The sequence below is a fragment of the Anopheles coustani genome, chromosome 2 (genome assembly GCF_943734705.1).
Source record: "Anopheles coustani chromosome 2, idAnoCousDA_361_x.2, whole genome shotgun sequence".
In the NCBI taxonomy this organism is placed as follows: Eukaryota; Metazoa; Arthropoda; class Insecta; order Diptera; family Culicidae; genus Anopheles; species Anopheles coustani.
This window is the reverse complement of record NC_071289.1, coordinates 59264379-59284515: the sequence shown is the minus strand read 5'-3', so window position 1 is coordinate 59284515 and position 20137 is coordinate 59264379. Positions and strand designations below refer to the sequence as shown.

The window sequence follows — 20137 nt, the reverse complement described above, 5'->3', positions numbered from 1 at the left end:
AAGTTGATTAAACCAAAGCTGATGCTGTGGAAAGAATTTCTATAACAAAATTATTATTCTATCAAACAGTATCCTGTAGCGCATACCTTTTGTACGTGCAGTTAAACAACGGTACACCGATCACCAAACGATCATTGTGAATTCTGCTCCAAACGTCGCCGTAACGCACCAACGGAACCTTTTCCTCCGGATTGGACGATCGCAGCAACGAGGGCACCATTTTCATACGCTCGTTTAGGTCATGGAACACCTCCGTTACGGTTAGTCGAGCCATTTCCAGGTGAGCCCTTCGCTCGGCAGTCTGATTTCGGAGTGTTTTCAGCACATGATCGAAGCACGTGAAGTTATCCACCATCGAAGGCAACTGATCCGCGCCGGCTGAACGGCCGCGACTCTGAAAATCGGTTACGATCGGTTCTTCGCGATCGTCCACTTCGATCTGCACCATGCAACTGCCACCACGGTGCGGGTTTTCTACGAATGTTAACTGCCGGAATTCTTCAAAGCAGGAGTGTATCACCAGCAAACAGCTTCCATCGGAATCCACGAACCGACGCTCTACGACGATCAACGTTCGGTCCAACTGGACGAGAATAAAAAGTTTCCGTCTTGTGCCATCGTTAGCACGAAACGTCCTTAAGCACACATTCCCCGTCAATTCGTCGGCTGATGTGAATCTTTCTGTCGCCAATGGATTTTCATTGAAAAGCCGGGAACTGCACGCCGCACCACCAGTAGCAGATCCCAGACGTACCGAGTGCAGAATTGATTTCCGCTGCACTTCGAACAACTGTCTATCGCGCGTTAATGCATAAACTACGGCGGTGGAACGATCGAGAGACACTTTTTCGGCGAATATCACATCACTTTGTAACCTTTTCGGTATATCCTGCTCGTATTTACTCGCCGTATTCATGTTTTGATTTAACTACAGTCGGTGAAGCGCGCGCAAAAATATATCCGCGTATCCATGGCAGCTGGTTAAATGACAGCTGATTTGTTTATGTTTACAACATTGGTGTTTACGACACTGGTTTCCAGAGTTCCACCCAGCAACCGGTTTGAAAAAACAGTTAAATTAAAGCAACAGAGATCGTAGTTATTATTATTGATGTAGCTGGCGAACGAGAAAGGTTTAAAAGTAATTCTGTGTCTGTACTCAATTTCTTTCGTATTACACACTAGGTGATGAACAAAAGGAAAATGTAAAACTAGTGTGTAATGTAGATTTATACGAAACAGTTTTGATTTTGATATTTCCATTTTCTTGGTTCATTTTTACTTTTTCTTTTTATGTTTTTCTTACACGAAACAAAATTATTTACGGATCAATTCTTGTTTTTCCTTCGTTTGTGGTTTACTCATCCGTACTATTTTCTCTTCACACACACAACACGAGCGCGCACACACCCAAGCATATGCACTTTGCTTTCCGCAGTACCGACGCTTTCAGCTTCGTCAATCGATTGCGTACATTTAAAAAAAAAAAAGAAAAAAACTCAATTTTAATAACTAAAAAAAAACAAAATAAACATCCTATACTATCCTATAGTCGTTGAAAAACAATGTTCAATGGTTCGCACTACGTATGCAGAAGATATGCTATGCTTGATCTAGTTAATCCCTTTCTTGCACTTACAATCCGCTGGACCACCCATCGCTACTGATCACCAAAGAATGTATTTTTCATGTTTCGCCTTTAGATTTTGTGTTTTTCTAATACAAATCACCATTAGCTCGTTCACTTTATTAGCGAAATTAAATTAAATTTAATCGAACAAGCGATGATTGTAACATAAATAATAAATCTATACAAACAACGTGTTTATGCACAACAGGGATTTTCTAGGGGTTCGTCTTATTGGGGTCGTACGAGTAATCTGAAGCACTTAATGATCAAATAAAAATAATTGCCAGGTATTGAAGTGCTTTTAGGCGACAACAAAATTTTCAACTAACGATAATCATAATCATATTGATTTCACCAGAAAAAATGTTCATATGAACGGGACGCAAAAAGCTAATTTGTTGAGGAGTATGTATGTTAATGTTGATTGTAAGCTAGCTAAATTATAAAATTACATGTTCACTTCATTTCAATTCAGCTAAAAAAACACTACAGTATAATCAAAAATAAAACCGAAAAAACATACATTAAATCATAATGAACGTCCAAGATTATGCCGTTAAAATATACCTATTTTTTTTTTCTTTGCGTTGGTGGTTAGGAAGTGTTCTCATACTATTTCCCGATCAAGGTTAGATAAGTATAAAAAGAATTAATAGAATTAGCGACAAAAATTTGTTTCAGTCTAGGTAAGTATTTTAACGTTGCGCTGAGAACCGTTTTTAATTGGGTTTAACCATGCTTTCTTCGGCGTCACATAACTAAAATGAACTGTTGACAATTATGGCTAGGTGAAAGTTGCTGTCATCTAAAAACTCTTCAATAGGGGGTTGGCCGTTTGCATGTTGCCAGGTAAAGAAGAGAAGTAAAACCAAAAGAGCCACACTTGAGTCACGATGGGGCTCTGTTTGAACTTCGGCCTCTAGTCCACCAGTACACGGTGAGCTGTTGCTCTGCCTCACTTAATAAAACCGATCTGTTACTCGTCTATTACTAAACTTTTCTCTTACTATATTATTATTTCCAACATATCTAACTCTATACATCCGTTTATATGGGGCACACCTCGGTCGTTAGGTTGCTGCGTCTGTTATCATATTTATTTGCTTGATTTTTTCTGTGTCGCGTTTTATAGCTTATTCTGCTTTACGTTACGCGCCACACGTCCGCCAGTCTTGTGCTATTTCCAGCTCATTTTTAGTTGTTGATAAATTTAGCGAAAGAGAAGATGACCATGTGAGATGTTTCAAATGTGCGGAATCAAATGAGTTAAATGATCGGGAGGGGCGGGGAGGATTTACAATCCCAGCCTAACCCCTTTCCGTTTGCATAAACTATGGTTGCCCATTACGCGCTGAACGAACCCTTCTTGGTTGTACGGGGATGAATTAAAGTGTATATCAATTATAAATTGCCTTTTGAGCATGGGAAGTAGCAAGTGTAACGAAATCTATGAACCTATACCAAAAGCCGGAAAATTAACATCTAACATTGAACTAAAGGAGGAGTAGAACAAAAGATACATATTGTTGTACTACTTCATATTCTCTTCCCTATTACCGGTAGTGCCAGAAAAAAAAGAAAAAACATCCAATTGTATTTACACACTTGCAAGTACACATCCGAACAAATATACGAGTACGATCATTCCGTCCTTAATTTCATCTATTTTCCCTTGTCTTTCGAACATTCTCCACTCTCTCATCTTCTCGCTTATCACAAGCTCTTGCTCAGTCACACATACGCACGCATACACATTCACATAGACATTCACATACACACGCATATCTATTTTACAGATTGCGCCTTCATCCGTAACCATCATTCGATGTAACGATCAGATCCTCAGCCAGGTCCGTTGGCAGCATTAGACTGCATTACACTTCATTTGATTCGCATCGATCGAATTTGCCGGGTTGCATCAATCGGATTTAGTATTTTGTTTGCATTTCCGTGAGGATTAATTTCGCCGCTTTTGATGATTTCGTTCTATTTCCCTAGCAGCAACCATCAGCCTTCCGTTTGAGTGCATTGGTGAGCGCGGGATGTTTAGGAATCTATTGTTTAAAACATAGAAAATCAGTTCACATCCTTGTTCCTCGTTATGTTACCGACTGCCGTGTTTGCTTCGTAAACTCTACATGAGAGCTTTCAAGTGGAAATCTAACGTTGTAGTATGTTAGGCAACTCTTTCCGGGCGTGGTTGTTGTGGTTCGAGTGAAAATGTAGCTTATATTAGATTCAATTTACACATTCGTTTTTATGTTCAGTTTATCGATAAGTTTGACAATTTATCGTCAGTAATGGCGTCCAAAGCGTCGCATAGCATGAAAACCGAACCGGATTGCTGGCTCGAGGATCACACGCTTCCCTTTTCACTAACGACAACGATGATGGTTCGGGCTCGTACGTCATGGAAATACTTGGGTAGTTTTTCGGTTTATCAACATATGCGTACCGAGTACACGTAGCGCGAGTGTACTCTTCTGTAGGCTCGAAGCCATCAGGATGATCTTATGAAAAACCACCACCAGCACCACGATCGATCACTTGAGGTAGGCTTTGTAGAGCATCTGACTCCTGCAGGTTTCCCGCTCTTGTTCCATGTAGAATAGCATATCACGAAGATTGACGCGCTTGATGCGCGGCCGTAACGGCGTCGGAGCCTTCCCACTTAATGTTCCTGTTCCGGACCCACCGGGCTGGGTTAATTGGAGACATATGTACATTAGTGTTATTATTCAGTGAACATGATAAGCAAAACAGAAAAGAATATGACTTTGATAAGACATACCGTTGCCGATGCGGATGTTCCTTCCTCCAACTTCGGCTTCTTTCTCGGACCAATTGCTTGTAACGCCGTCAGATTGGCGTCCCGCTGCCTCAATTCCTCCATTTCCGCCCGTTGCATTTCCTTTGCCTAGAAAGAGTTTAAAAAAAGTGGAATTCAAGTATACTTAGAGCAACCAAACTCTTTCCATAAGCACTTGTTTCATGGCCAATGGAACAGCTTTTTGAGCTACATTTTAAAATTGTTGGCAAAACTCTCAGAATCTTATTTCATTATGCCCATAATGGAACTTACGTTTTCCCGTTCAGTCTCATAAAAATATAAGATCTTCAAATACAAGATGTTTTTAAAACGTTTAGTCGTTTATTTAATAATGCAAAGTTTTCATACACCGGCAAATAAACGTATTTATTTTAACCTTCATACTCAATAAGAAAAATAACGCCAACAGAGGAAAGAAATTCCTCCAAAACATATTTTACAAAATGATGCTTACTAGAAGTAACACAAAAGCAGTATTAAACATTTGAATGAGAGATCATGTCATATTTATAAGATGAAAATTGCAATTCACATACTAAAATTATTTAATCTGATATCACAATTTCACCAAAATGGAAAGGAAACACTTGGCCAAGTATTTGATCCGCTTCAGCAAAGAGTACTGACAGACAGCCATATCTCCCGCCAACCTACCTTTGCCTTCAGTTTAGCCTGCTCCGGGTCTTCCGTTTTCGATCGGGATTTGGCGGCTCGCATCAACATTTCACGCTCCTGCTCCTCATGACGTTTTTGTTCGGCTTTGTCCAGCTCTTCGAGAAACTTTATCTGCCCTCGTACATCTTTCGTGACCTCGTACCGTGGGTCAACCTGAAAGCATTAGAAACGAATAACATCATATGGATCGGTCATGTGAATAATGTTACTATCATCACTACCTTGATAATATCTATCCGATGCTCCGCAATAATTGCTAGCTTTTCGACCACGTTTTTCAGTCGCTCCTGGCAGGCGTGCGAGATCAACACCGCCACCTCGTTGCTCGGTTCCTCCAGACCGTGACGGGCGATGATGCTGCGGATCCGGGACTGCAGTGCGGGCAGATGTAGAAACACCTCGTCCTTGCACGACCGAATCTGCGTCCCTACGAACTCGGTCGAGCCGAGGATGCGTTGGGTTTCCTCCGCCAGGTTGACGCCGCCCATCGCGGCCACATCGTTGATGTCGTCGTCGCCGTACATGGACGCATGGTGGTGGTAGAACTGCGATTGCGCTGATGCCCCGGCCCGCTTGCTGGCCGCGTCCGGGTCAGCGCTGCCGGCGGCCGCGGACGCACCCGTCTTCTTCTTCGACGCCCCCGATTGATTCTGCGATTTAGCGGACACACTTTTATTAGTCGTTACGCTCGGCGCCTGGGGTGCCGGTGCCGGTGTTGATGGTGGTGGTGGAAGTGCAGAGGTGCTAGTACTGCCGCTATTGCTGGTGGCACTGACAGTGGCCGCCGAGGGTGCGGACGCACTGGCAACCACCACCGTCCCACTAGCTGACGCTGCTGTGGAGGATGAAGAACTAACAACGACCGTGGCCGTTGGCGCCGCCGAGGCCGAGGAAGAGGAGGAAGAGCCCACGACGTGCGTCGTGCTAAGACCCGCCGCCGCGCTTACCGCAGAAGAGGATAGCGCGAGGGCAGGCATGGGCGGTATCGTGCCGGCAGACGAACCACCCACCGACACTACCGTCGTCCCGCCGACACTGTTCGCCGAGACAGGCTGCATGGGAGGCGGACCTGGAACCTGGTTCAAACTGACCACCACGTTCCCGCCACCGGTAATTGCCGTCACTTGCTTAACCTGGGTCGCGGACGAACCGGATGCCGCGGCAGCGGCCGCCGCAGCGGCTGCCGCCACCGAGGCCACCGGCGTTTGGGCGCGTATCTGATTGACTTGCGTCTGGAGGATCTGTTTGCTGAGCCCGCCCGCTGTCACCGTCGTGCCGCCGACGACGGAGGTGACCGTGCGCGACACGGGAGCCGCGGTGCGTATCTGTAACGTCGCGCTCGTGCGCGTTATCGAGGTGCCGGAGGGTGCTCGGATCTAGAGCAACCGAGACCATAACGAGTGCACAACACACGGGACAATTATGAGTTGGTGGTGCGACCCCCCATCCATCCGAATGCAAATTTGGTTTGATTTGGACATGAAGGTAGGTGATGATATGCACGATCAAGGTGATGACACGCACGAACGAATCATCATCAGCGATGGTGGGAAGAGAAAATACGAGGGAATAAAACGGTTATTCGGTCGGTCGTCTGTGCGTGCCGAACTACTAAACAATGTGGACGAAAAGGAACACTTTTTTTGAAGCGAGTATCGGTTTAGTTTCTTCGAAGTTTGACATTAAACACTACAATACATTGCTTTGAAATCTTCAACGAAAGCTTCTTTTTGACCGATTTTTTACAAATGGCATAACTTCGTCACTTTTAAGATTTTTCGAATCCATAAACGGTTATTTCAGAATATTGGCAGACTATCTTTTGGCGTTTTTGGTTTTTTATGCACTTCTTCATCCTTCCGCTATCTCGATGAAGAGTTAGTTAGGTCGGAAGTTTTTGCAACTTTAATAATTTCAAAATATAAAATTAAAATTCAGGAAAAATATACTCTAGAAAGCAAATACTTTATGTATTTTTTGCCAGCATTAAAACATAATTTCATGTTTTTACGATTACAAATGACGCCCGAAATTAACATCAAAGTTATGGATTTTTTAAAATTTTCCATAGTTTTTTTCTGTTCTGAGCTTTATTTCGATTCGTTATTATGGAAATTGACGTTACTTTAGGTCTTTGATGTAGCATTCGACTTTGCCTTAGAAAAGTCTTGTTTTGAAAAAATATTCAGCCGTTTTAGAGATATTGAAATTGAAAATTGCGTAGCGACATATCGCTATTTTGAGTCTTGTCAAAGTGACGATTCTAGTTACAAGAAAAAGCTGCGCTGTGTAATAATTTTGTACAGTACGAAAAGTTGGCACAGACGAATTCAAGAAGCTTTGTTTCATTCATACTTGGGGGTATTTTGTTTTTTGTTTTGTTTTTAAACAGTATTTTATAATTAATCAGTTAGTTTATGACACTTAACCACAAGATTATTAATTTAGCTTTAAAGTTCAAAAACGATTGAATCTAATTTTCGGACAAACCTCGACGTAACTAAAACGTTCATTAGCTAGAAATAAAAATGTAACTTTCGTACACACGGTTCAGCTAGTGCGCGTCACTACTCTTCGATAAAAAAGAGAAATTTGATTCATTTTACACTTGGTACCAACGAATCGTGGGTTAATTAATCCTTTCAGCAGCAGAGAGAAATTTAGTGTCGAAAGTAGAAAACGTAACAACAAAAGTAAACTAACTCATAAAGAAAAAAGGGTTTTGTATTACAAGCAATACATCTATAGCATTAATGTTTAAGAGGTATCATGCATGTGTTACAAAAGTCGGAGGTATTTGGTTGCGTTCGAAAAGGGGGGAAGAAGGGTCCCACGGCTAATGTAGTGTAGAAAATAACCGCTATGTTTTGTTTTGTCAAGTAACCCCTTAAAGAAAGAAGGTGTACCTCTAATGTATGAGAGTTCAGGGTTCAGGAGGTAATATATACTTCTGTATATAGTTTAATTAGTACGCGTTTGGAGGCACGTCTCGTCCGGTAGGGTAGGGGAGGAAGAAACCAACATATCCAGCACCAAATGTTTTGTTTTAGAGGGGTTGTATAGTATGTAGTTTTCAGAGGAAACGAATGGGTTTCCGACAAGAATTGCTTCAGTAGTGTACATTTATCTTTCCATTGCTCATTTACAAAATTATGTCATGTAGCTAAAACATTCTACAGCTTTTTTCACATTTGTTGAAATTGGTTGTCTACATTTATGATTTTGTCGATTTTGGAATTTCAACGAGAAAACTTAGAGCATGCCAAAAAATGAAAAGTCAAAAAAAAGTCTACACAACAACAGAGAACTGGAAAGATAAACTACAACAGATTGTTAAAGTTTGCAATTCAACAGCGCGGATTACATTACAAAAGTTAACCGCGTGTCGTAAAATAAAACGAGACTACTAAAACCAAAAACGGGGAGCAGAGCAAACAAGAAATACATTCCATTCAGACGCAAGGGTTGGCAGAGGTTGTTAGGGTAGCAGCAAGTAACAGCAATTATCGGAGGATAGGAGGAGATCTACAGAACGACCAGGTTGGTTTATGTTGTTGGTGAGAAGATGCTACACTACTATTTGTGTGAGAAAAATTAATGTTCAACTTAACATAATGTTATGCTTATGGCAATGTCGCCCCTATTTGGCTGACATTTAAAAAAACTTTTGTCAAACAACACATATGAACGTTTGAAAACGCTTTTGAAACGGAATGTCACGAAAAAGATTTCTTATGAACCTTCATGAATGAACCCTAAATTACATAATTTGTCCAATAAGGGTCCAATCTCCCTAGCAACTGTACTATTTTAGCCCGAATTTTTCCTTCTCAAAGAAAATGTCAACCTTATTTGATGGATAAACTTTGTCCTACTTGTGTGATTTCTAAGAAGTTAAGCAAAATGCTGAACCGACCCAGGGGTGCAACATACATGTGCTTGTGTTGTGGAAAATACCGTTGTGGTGCAAAAGAAAACCACCTAAAAGATATGCCAACTAATGATGGCCTATATCATCACCTTAGTGCTACAGGGATGTGTGCAAGCACAAAGTTTACTAGTTCGTGCTAACAAGCTAACTCGTGTGCTACAGAAAAGTGTTTTTAAATACGAATAAAACAAGAGTTGCAATACATACTCGATACTGGGAAGAGTGATCAGGAAAAGAAGAGAACGTATCGCGAAAGGAAGATGCCGCGTTCCCGCAACAGGGAGTTTCATAAATAATTAGAATAGTATTATCAGTAGGTGTGGGCATTAATGTTACAGCGTACGCAAGGAATAAAATAGTGGCAGTTGGGAGATTAGAAGGGAGGTGATGTTGTAAGCGGGTGGTGAGGTTTCTATTGATTGAGTTTGGGTAAGATTCTAGGGAAGCAATGCTGATTGCAAACAGCATTCATTAAAGGAACGTGTTTAGCAGATATTTGATAGTAAGGAGAAAAAACTCTAAAACAACAATAACGAAATGGAAAACACTAACAACCAAGGAGGAAAAGGAAGAAATCGCCGAAACAAAACACGCTACTAAATTTCTCTAGGTACCTGCTGAGCGGAGGAAATGTACGTAGAAGAAGCGCTCCCACTCACCGGTAGCAATGCAGGAGGTGTCGTTGAGATGTTTTGCGACAGCTGTTGGCCGCCCGATGTCTGCACGATCGTCGTGTGACCGATCGTGGTAGAGTTTGGTCGAATCTGCTGGGCAGTGATCGTTCGAGGTCCTACGACGGTCGTTGGCGTGGCGCCCTGGACCACCTGCTGCTGTTGCTGCTGCTGTATTCGGACGGGGGCCGCCGGCCGGATCGTGGTCTGCCCGATCCGTGGCATCGTCGTCAGCCCGCCGGCCTGAGAGGTAAGCATACGTATTTGCGTCTGACCGACCATACTGTTTTGTGACACGATCGTCGTCTGTCCGATCGGGCGAATTTGGGCCTAAAAACATTGAGCAGAAGCATAACGCGTCGGTTATCGACAATCCGGGGTGGGTGCTCCTTCCTACCGGCTGGCTACCTAGTACTTACAGGAATTTGGGTTAAGGCGGTACCAGCGAAGGCAACAGCAGCCGAAGGCGGATTGATGCCCTCGATCGTTATCTCTTTAGTTACTAGCGATTGCCGCAGCAGGGGAAGGCTTTTCTGTGTGCAGAAGGGGAACGGAAGGTTGGCTTTTAGTAACGGGGCAGAGTGTACGAGAGAAACCCGCCCCACAGAACCCCCTCACGGTTACCTTTAGAAACCCAATTAAGCACGGCTGTGGACTAGCGTTGAGCAGACGCTCTAACCGTTCGCAAAACTCGGCCGGATCGACATTCGCGTCCACCAGCTCCTGAATAAGTGTTCGCACATTCTGCTCCACTTTGGCCGGTTCCCGTTTGGACAGCTCGATCAGATTGGTGAGAAATTTGCTGCACTTTTCTTTGGTATTATCTAAGGAGTTTCGCTGTTGCTGCTGTTGGCCAGGGGCTCCACCACCGCCAGTCGTTGTAACAACGACCGTTTGCTGCTGCTGCTGCTGCTGTTGTTGTTGCTGCTGCTGTTGGTTTGCCACGGAGTGAGATGAGGCGACAACGGTCGTTTGTTGCTGCTGCTGCTGGTGCAATGATTGCTGGGTGGCCAGCACCGTGGGTTGGGCGCCCGCTTGCGCCGGGGAGTGCGATATCGTGATATTTTGCTGAGCTGCCAATGCCGGCACTGGGGCCACCGAGGCGACTGGCGTGGGTTGCGTTGAAATGTAGCTCGTCGGGGCGGTCGTAATGGACTGTGAGCTCACTATGATGGCTCCGGAACCGGATGAATGGGTCTGACCGCACGGAACAAAACGTTGCATGAAGCGAAAAGAAGCAAACATTAGTAAATATTAATCAACCAAAAATATCTTAAGCATTAACATATTTAAAACGAACGCTCTTTAGAAGAACATTCGGAACATTGAACAAGCATTTTGATTTTCTAGAAGCGGTTCATTTGGGACGAGGAGGCAATAAAGGGAGGAATATCAGGATGTGGTTGGAAATAAAATAAGGATTATTTTTAAAAACAAAAACTAATAAACATCTATATGAGACCGTACTGGAAAAAAAAACCGAAAAGGAAATTGGCTCGGTGGCTATAGGAGGAAGCGCAAATGATACCATCCAGTACGAATCCTTTTCAGCATAAACACGCCTCAAACGTTGGGCCGAATTGGGTATTGAAGTTGCGAAACAGAAAGAAAGGCACAGAGTGTTGGCAAAGCAAAATATAACCACCAAAAAGGAACCAAACACAGCAATGGTATACATTGAGGAAAAAAATATAAAACACAAAACCACGTGTGGTGTCATATAAAAAGCGAGTTTGAAAAGACATTTTCGTGACCATCGCACAGGTGTGATAGATGTTGTTTTCTTTTTCTTTGATTTTTTAACAGAAAATAACCGATCGGGCGTGTTCTAGCTTCCTAGAGGATAGAAACAAATGCATGCGTTTTAGTATGGCTATCAGGTAGAAGGAAAACAAATCCTCATTTCACACCGCCTTGACCGATCAGTGGTGGTATGAGGATTTATCTTGCTTAAATTTATCAAATACAAATCATACGGACCCATAAAGAGCTATCTGACTTTACAATTCCGTTCCGGAAATCCAATATTGTTTTGATTTTTACCATGTTTTACATATTAAAGTAAATCCAATAAGAATGTATTTTAGGATCTATATAAGTCAGATATCTGTAACTCTCTCTAGTCAGAACAGTGTAAAACAAGTTATAGTTTACTTTACATATTAGAAAGATAACAGGATGTTATCGAAACAAATAAAGATTCACACATCTAGAGCTTGGAAAGAGCTTATCCTATGCGGTATAAAATACCACGCTCGATGGATAAAATGAAAACCTAATCGAACTATATGGTCGTAAGGACCACCGGGTCAAGAAAAAAACGATAAGAAAAGAATGCGATGCAAACAACATAAACTCGGATGTAATTGAGAAAAAAAGGAAGACTTCGAACGAAGTTGATAGTTGAACAAACAAACTCTGGTTTGGATTTGGTAATTACATTTTGCTTCTGTTTCACCTGTTGCGTACTGGTGACAATGGTCTTTCGGAGGGCTAATGGGGGCCCGGTAAACCTACTTACAGCTGGTACAGTTTGCAATCGTATCGTTTGGTTCGCGGAAGATCCCGTCAGATTGGCGGGCGTAATTTGGGCACCGGTCGGGGCCGGTCCGATCCGGAGCAGCTGGAAATGGCCCTGCTCATTCTTCAGCAGCAGCGTCGAACCTTGCTGTCCTTGAAGGGCACTTAAAGTGATCTGTTGCGTGCGTTGCGGTGACGGCAACCGTTGAAGTAGTAGCAGCATCATCAATAACATCCGAAGGTATCAGGTACATCCGGGGATGGACGGGAAACACAGAGTAGAAAAGAGAACAGAATTAGTTTTGTTGAACGTGTCCAATAGATACCATATTTTTTCATAACAACTACCCACAAAGTATACAAAAACATAATACATCTTAACTTTAACCGTTTGAAAAACGTTAACCAAAGAATTTCCAACGATGCCAATTTTAATAGCAATGTATAACAATGCATTTTAATGTGAAAAATATTCCGTTGGCACCGGAAAGTAATTAGTTAACGATATTTATTAATATAAAGCTGCAATAAAGTGAGAAATGCGCCAAAACAAACAAAAACAATCATAGAAGCATAAAAGGTGAGCATTGCGAAATAAGTAAAACAAAAACAGCAATTATATAAGCGAATGCAAGAATATTTATAATTTTTGGCATGAATGGATGGGACGCGTAAGGTAGAAAGCGGCGGCACAATACGAACACATAAGTCAACACAACAAAATGCACAACAATTTCAAGTACGAAAGCAAAGCGACTAAAACATAACAAAAATGACGCTGTGCAGCAGCAAATAAAATAATAGATGGCAAAGTAACAAATCCACAAATGAAGGAAGGAAAACGATTTTGGCACAGGGAATTGAAGGGATACCAAACGAAGGAATTACCGGGGGTAGAAAAACCGATTCGAACATGTATATCGAATGAACAACAAAACATAATCGTATCGCGTAACGAATCGTGTATATGCTCTAACGTAACACTAAGTAAGATAGTATAAATGAAAAAAAATGTTTGATTCTTACAGCGCTTGCGTTTGGTGGTCTAGTACTAACTATTGGCTGGCTACCAATAACAACTCTAGGTGAAACAGCGGCAACAGTTTTTTGCTGTGCTTGTGTGGGTTGTGCGCCAGGTCTAACATTTACAATTTGCACACCAGGTAAACCGACTATGTTTGGTGTTGCCTATAATGTGGAGTAGTGTGAAATTTGATACAGAAATTTCATTAGTTGTACTGGCGCAGAAGATGTACGGCTTTTCGAGAAACACGACAGAGAGAAAGAACCAGTAAAATTGTTTGTTTAGCACAGTTGTATACAAGGGAGCGTACAAGGTGGACAATAGTTTTTTGTTTTTTCAGAAAATGTGTTTGTAATAGCGTTTGCTACTTTCAAAAGTTTGGCGAAGATCAATCTGATCTTCTTATGGAGATTATTCAATCATACGTGATTAGAGTACAACATAAAAACATAAACGTTAGCTTGAATTATTCAACAACAATTTTCTTGTTCCAAGATAATTAATTCTAGAGAAACGCACCGCAGTAAAAGAAAACAAGAATACGGTAGAAAAGTTTGTATCTTTTAAAACGAAATAAAAAAAAAACAATTTGCGAAAGAATTCGAAATCGAAACTCATACAACCCTCGCCAGCGTAAATTGCAACATCCCAGGGGCAATCAGCGCGTGCCAAGGTCATTGACCTTGCCAGAAGTTCGCTCGCTCCCACCTGTGTATGCTTTTCCGTCATTCCCGATTCGATGCGTGGTTTAAAAGCTACTCGTTCAACCTTGGACAGGAAGAAAACCGGCACACAAGTGCAGACGAGAAAAGCCGCGGGCGTATGTTTTAACGCCAACCGAATCAGCTGCTGCGACTGTTCTGACAATCGGAAAGATGATGTTACAGGGAACCGAAACCGGCGGATGCTGGCGGAGGGAAAACGATCGAAGTCGAACAGGAGCAACGACGACAACAAGAACAACAACAACCGCGGGATATTTGGAAGCCACACAGACCACTATTACTTCTGGCCGCGGGCGTTGTGTGTCACCACAGCACCACCAGTGATGCGAGAGAAACGGACCAGCAGGAGATGAGAGTTTGAGCATACAGCGCGCATACAGACAAACGCGCACACAAACACTTGTGTTTGCAAGAAATGGGAAAAGCGCGGGTTTTCCGTGGGGTAGCATGCTCAGTTTGCTTTCAACCCACCGCGGCGAAGGACGGTGACGTTGGTTAGAGCTCAGCAAGCCGTATGTGTGCGGCCTTAAAGCATCGTATGGTGACGCATCAAAGGCAGCATATTTGTGTCGTTCACATTCCGCAACCATTGGTTCGTTTGAGGTTGCTACGACGAATTAATGTTGGATACATCTTTTTCCATTGCTTGAACATTGCAAATTAAAAGGTTTAACTTTCCAAAGATGCATATCCTTACAGGGGGATGAAGAAAAGAACGCAAGTGAAATTGTTTCCTACGCTTATTTAGCGCAATCAGTGAGTTTTATGTGGACTAGCTACCCTTTTGCACCAATCACCCCTGATGGCATGTATACTCGGAATATACCTTCCTCAGTGGCTAATTTGGGTCGCCATGAGTGTTCCAATAGTAAACGTTGAAGGATACACACTCGACCATTTAAATCGATTGCAAATCGCGGCGACAAACAGCATCAGCAGCTGTCTGTCAAATTAGGTCAAATACGACGACGCAGGTTCGAGAGCATCTCCCGGTGCCCTACATATGGTTATTGTTGGCAGGCTCAGAGAGTTCAGTATAACTCTCCACGCGTAGGTTCACTTTTTTTCACCGATCCCACCCGAAACCGAAGGAAATGGAGCATTTTCCCCGAGGCCTCTCGGGTGGGCTGAGAAGTGAAAGTTCGTAGCTTTCCCCACGACTAATAAATATGTCACCAGTACAAGCAAACTCAGTGCGCCCGGGGGCTCCGTGGTAACCGCACAATCACCGGCTTTCCACATGTCCGGATGATTTGATTGGACGAGACTCTTTCGCCGGTCGGACGTATCCGAGTCTAGGACCAGTCAGGTTGTTGCAAATAACTGACCGAAGCGGGTAGAGTAGTAGCATATTTCCCTGCATCGATCGGATGCATAATTGTTGCGGACACACGTCAAATGAGTCCTGTACTCTTTCAACCAGTTTGAACGAGGTTCCTGGTCCCTTTCCCTTTTCCATGAAACTTTTAACACCGGTTGTTTCCCTCCAAGTTCTTTTGCCTTTATTTCAGATCGAGTATGCCGATGTCATTGCTGCAAGAGATATTTGAATCGAAAATATAATTCTATTTTATCTCAATACTCAAACTGAAAAGGTTGTCAGTATAAATAAACACTACCTCTGCACCATCGACGAAAGCAACAGGTGCAGTTTCATTTGATATCTAAAATTTGACTAGACGCCATGCACAGGATACTGATCTTTGGTTTTCAAATACTAAACCAATGTTCACAAAACACTGGTTTACTAGATTGGCATAGCAAACCCAAATGATTTGAATAACAGTGACTTTCGAAATTTTGTATGTTGTTGAGCAAAACTAAAATAAAGAAAGGGATATTGTTTTCCGATCTCTCGTGTTAAGTTGAAATTGAAAACGTATACAAAAATGTAACACAAATATTGATATATATTATTAGAATTCATCTCTCATTTGTGTGGAACATTATTTCCAATTTCAAGCTTTGATGAGCTTTATAAACAAAACTGTACTCCTTTCAACATTGCACGTGTTATTTAGTTCTCACAAATTTGCTATGACAAATAATTGTTCAAGAATCCTAAGCTTGGTTTGATATATCAAATTGATTAGAAACTGTTCGTGTATTTTGGTGTTTCGATTGAACATTTTTGATAACAACGTTAAATAATTATCACAGCAACTACACCTGAATCAAACACGTTCCTTGATTACCTTTCGACCCCATAACAACAACTATTCCTTCTCACATCCGGCCACCGGGTCAACGCACACATCTACCATCGCCATCGGGATTTTCCGGGGATCCGAAAATGATACACCGGAGGCGCCTATCGTTCGTGTTCGCCCTGTTGTCAGTTAATTACGCATCTCTCTATGTGGTAGTAATGTTTACATCCTGATCCTATCATTCTTGGTTCAGACACCATGTTGGGGCGACGAAAAAACGGTCTTCGGCATGGGGGTAGGAAGCGCGAGAAGCAGAAAAGCGAAATGCCGGTCGAATCTGCCGAGATTGCTTTTGCGGAGCTTGCTTAACCTGAGGAGCCGAGTTTAGCCTTAGCACGCCCTGAATCGCGAAGTGAATGATGCACAGCATAGCGGGATTGTTGCTTAGCGACGCAGTTTTAGGGAACAAGAAGATTTCTGTTAGTTGAACAACGACCGGGAGAAGAACGCGCCGATGGCACCGATGTTTGGCTTTGCAAGAATTGGCCGTGAATATGTACCGAATTCACAAAACAACGTCCACCAAGTAGCAGAAAATACACAACACACGACTCTCTTTGTTGGATCCGGGTACCCGGTGTGAAGGATGTTACCTGATTGTTCATCGGCTTCGAAACCGTGACGATGCCAGGTGCACCGGTGTTCATGACTGCGCCCGTCTGCTGGTTCTTGATAATTAACGTTGGCGTTGGCAGACCGCCACCACCGGGCTGCGACGCACCGGCCACTTGCTGCTGCTGTTGTTGCTGGATCGTGGCCTTCACGCCGCCCCCGGTGACGATGTTCGACGTCTGGATCAGCTGCGGTTGCTGACCGGACGAAAGCGTCCCGTTCGGCAACGTGGACGAAGTCAGCGTGACGCGGTTGTTGTTCATATTGAGTACCGCCGTCTGCGGGACGCCACCGGCTGCAGGATAGACCAACTTCACTGGTTCATTCTTTGGCATATTCGATGACGTTAGGATGTGGTTGTTGCTACTGCCGATGATGATGCTATTGCCGTGTCCGCCCGCTGCTGTGCCCTGGTTGCTTTGCGGCTGGTGGCCGTGGTTGGTGGTCACGTTGAACAGTGGCGGTGGCTGGTGGTGGCTGCCCCCTCCGGCAGGCACCACGATCTGCTGGCTGATTATGTTGATGCCTCCTCCACCACCACCGGTCGTACCGCCACCGGATGTTACCACCGACGGAACCGGATTGCGCTGCTGCTGCTGACCGCCGCCACCAGCCGATGATAACGTAACGGTTACGTTCCCGCCACCACCAGCGGTCGCCTTGTTACCCCCCACGGTCGTCGTAGTACTGCCTGCCACACTCGCGCTCACTAGGAACGTCTTTGCAAGGTTGTTGTTGTTGGTCGTGATGGTATTGTTATTAATCACACTAGCACCGTTGTTGCTGCTAACGAGGTTCACTATGTTGGACACTATTTCGCCGTTCGTGACGAGGCCACCAGCGCCGTGTTTCTGGCCCGATGAAGCGCTACTACTGCTGCTGCTACTCGTTGCACCCCCATTTGACACAACTGCTGTCGCTACTGCTGTTGCTGGTGCTGCTGCCGATGATGGCTCGGAGATTGCACTAGATTGATTTTTCACACTATTCACGAACGCACCCGTTTTCACTGCACCGCCTACTTGTTGCACCTGGTTCGTATTCACGTCCAACTGGTTTTCCAACGTTCCCACTATCGCATTCACCGCCGATTCGTCGACGTCCGATTTAAGAGCTTCTTCCAAAAAGTTGGCAGACGCCATTTTCTCTCGCGAACCCACTGCCCATTTTTAGCCGAACGCAAGCTCGCGTCATTTCAACACGGTTGCTCGTCCGACTGGCGGGATCCGCGTTTGACGTTTGGCCCATTACCGCTTCATTGACCTTTCCGGGCAAAACCCGGTATCCGGTGAGGTCGAAATTACCGGAACTCGAATCGGTAAACCCGTTTCGATGACCTCTGGCCAATAGACCGCGGGGAAATCACAATGTCAAATCGCCCGGTTCGTGTTGGCCAATCACGGGTCTCCGTTCCTCGAACGTCAGCCAAGGTTGCTGCAGAAAAATATGCCTGGCGCCCGAGGTGTAGACAGACACGGCCGCACACTAGCGCCACGTAGCGACCGATGCATCAATTGTTTCGAACTAGCTTTCGGAAATCAATAACTCTGCTTGGTGCTCCGAGAGCAACTTTAGCGTATTAAAAATATGTTTTGCAATTGATAAATGCTTATTCTACCCAGGGAAACATTTAGCGAGCGACAAACTCGAACACATTACGGCAACGCATGCTGCCAACACCACTGATAACAACTGCAACTATCGATTTAATCACTCCAACAACGCACAATCAGCCTTCTGACGCACCCCACACTACAGGTCTATCGCACTCGCCGTCGGAAGCCGTCTTTTTCCCGTGCAATTTTTTGTGGCCGCCGCTAGCTCGCACTGCAAACCTTCATAACTTGCAAACACGCCAGCTGGCTTTGCTGATATTTCCGATAACAGTGTGTAGACGCCCGCAGCAGATCGGCGCTTTAATTAACAAACCATTTAAGAAAACACTCGACCACTTGCACGACAGACGCGTTCCTAGTGTTGACAGAACTGGGATTCGGAAGACCCTAAGATTCGAGCCTTTGACGGATTCCTAAGGATTGGATCCCATTTGATGGATCTGGATCAGATTTGATTCGTTTGGGATTTGAATCAGATAGGATTTATTTGGGATTCATATTTATTTGAATTTGATGTGAGTCGAATTAGAACCCATGTACAACATAGAAATACAGTAAAACGTCAATTATGTGATGTGTTCTACCACTCAAGGAACCTTTGACAACTTATTCAGCTGGGTCCGGCTTTGTGTTTACGGATCGCTTGAATCCGTGCAGTATTGTGTCTATTATTCATACGTTTTAACTGTTTCAATATACTTTGCAAGTTGTTATTTTTATTAGTTCGCGGTAGTTTTTGTGTATAAAGAGGAGTATACATACTAATTCTGCAAAATGATCGTCGAAGCTCGCGCAGACCACTTAAACACCGACGTTATTTTGATTGACAAATTGTCAACAAAATATTCAAAATGGTTCCGAGCAAAACTGCGCTGTCGTAACCTGAGTAGTGTGTAGTAACCTTGAGTTTACAGCGCCTCGCGTCTGTTTAATGGATTGTGATTCAGATTTGGAGATTCGAGTGTATAGTAGGGATTCGGATGTCTCATCACTACACGTTCCGCGAAGTAAGCGTTCAAAGCACGGCTCCTAGAAAAAGAGAGGTTAACTGAAAAACCAAGACGTAGTAGTCATATTGAAATTTAGAAAGTTGCCGGAACCAATTTAAACAGTTATCATTACTGTTCAGTTAACTTTGCAGAGGACGCGAATGTAATCCGAATATAATTAACATTGTCACAAATAACAATCAAGATGGTCTAACCTTATGAAACTTTTTTTTTATTGGTTCTAGTATCCTTGGTGTCAACTGCTGCAGCCTAGTGTTGGGAAATTGAGTCCGGAGCGGTTTCAAAATATCCATCCAGCTCTAGAGCAACTATTTCAACAAAAATCAAATAAACCGGATTACCACGCTTAACAAATTCACTAGGATGTTGGGCCTTTTATGATAAATAATGTCGAGAAGTTCTACTGAAAAAAAAAAAATAGCGCATGTACAATACGTGGGTTGCATAAACTAAAAACAACTTACACTAGATTTAAAGAAAAAAAGTAAAGATTAACATTTGATCACTGCAGCTGTATGTGAGAATCGCTACGAGCAACTGAGTTTGGTGAACTACCTGTGCCATCGAAGTTGGACCTGCCAGGCCATTTGAGCAATTGAGTTTGGTGACCCACCTGTGCAGGTTTGTTTGGTAAGACACCTGGGCAGATGAGATTGGAAAGACACCTGTGTAAGTAATTTTGC

At 43.5% G+C, this 20137-nt stretch overlaps 2 protein-coding genes across 5 annotated transcripts in view; both read right to left on the bottom strand.

The window, feature by feature from the left end:
• The window catches only part of LOC131263449 (uncharacterized), a 33404-nt gene extending 32481 nt beyond the window's left edge, over positions 1–923 (bottom strand). Inside the window, exon 1 of the mRNA XM_058265649.1 lies at positions 87–923. Coding sequence (XP_058121632.1) covers positions 87–916 — 830 coding nt within the window. The 5' untranslated portion in view covers positions 917–923. The remainder of the gene's footprint in view (positions 1–86) is intronic.
• Positions 924–1499: 576 nt separating this feature from the next.
• On the bottom strand, positions 1500–18766 carry LOC131266765 (transcription initiation factor TFIID subunit 4-like). 4 transcript variants are annotated; one of them, XM_058269394.1, is made up of 10 exons: positions 16810–18766; positions 13284–13445; positions 12259–12432; positions 10362–10934; positions 10157–10270; positions 9681–10067; positions 5357–5785; positions 5115–5288; positions 4422–4547; positions 1500–4329 (listed from the first exon to the last, which is right to left on the bottom strand). In XM_058269394.1, the coding sequence occupies exons 1-10, from the start codon at positions 17968–17970 to the stop codon at positions 4174–4176; spliced, it is 3456 nt and encodes a 1151-aa protein (XP_058125377.1). In that variant the 5' UTR covers positions 17971–18766; the 3' UTR covers positions 1500–4173. The 4 variants fall into 4 exon arrangements, with proteins under 4 accessions (XP_058125377.1, XP_058125375.1, XP_058125378.1 ...); XM_058269392.1 differs by having other exon boundaries at positions 5357–6511; positions 9726–10067; XM_058269395.1 differs by having other exon boundaries at positions 9726–10067.
• Positions 18767–20137: the final 1371 nt, after the last annotated feature.

What these genes read in the sequence shown, in the direction of transcription:
- LOC131266765 (XM_058269392.1), bottom strand. Translation starts at nt 17,970, where the DNA reads ATGGCGTCTGCCAACTTTTTGGAAGAAGCTCTTAAATCGGACGTCGAC. An exon ending in CGAAGCCGATGAACAATCAG is followed by an intron (nt 13,446 to 16,809) that starts GTAACATCCTTC and finishes TCCACATTATAG; the next exon opens with GCAACACCAAACATAGTCGG. An exon ending in GATTGCAAACTGTACCAGCT is followed by an intron (nt 10,935 to 12,258) that starts GTAAGTAGGTTT and finishes CCGTGCGGTCAG; the next exon opens with ACCCATTCATCCGGTTCCGG.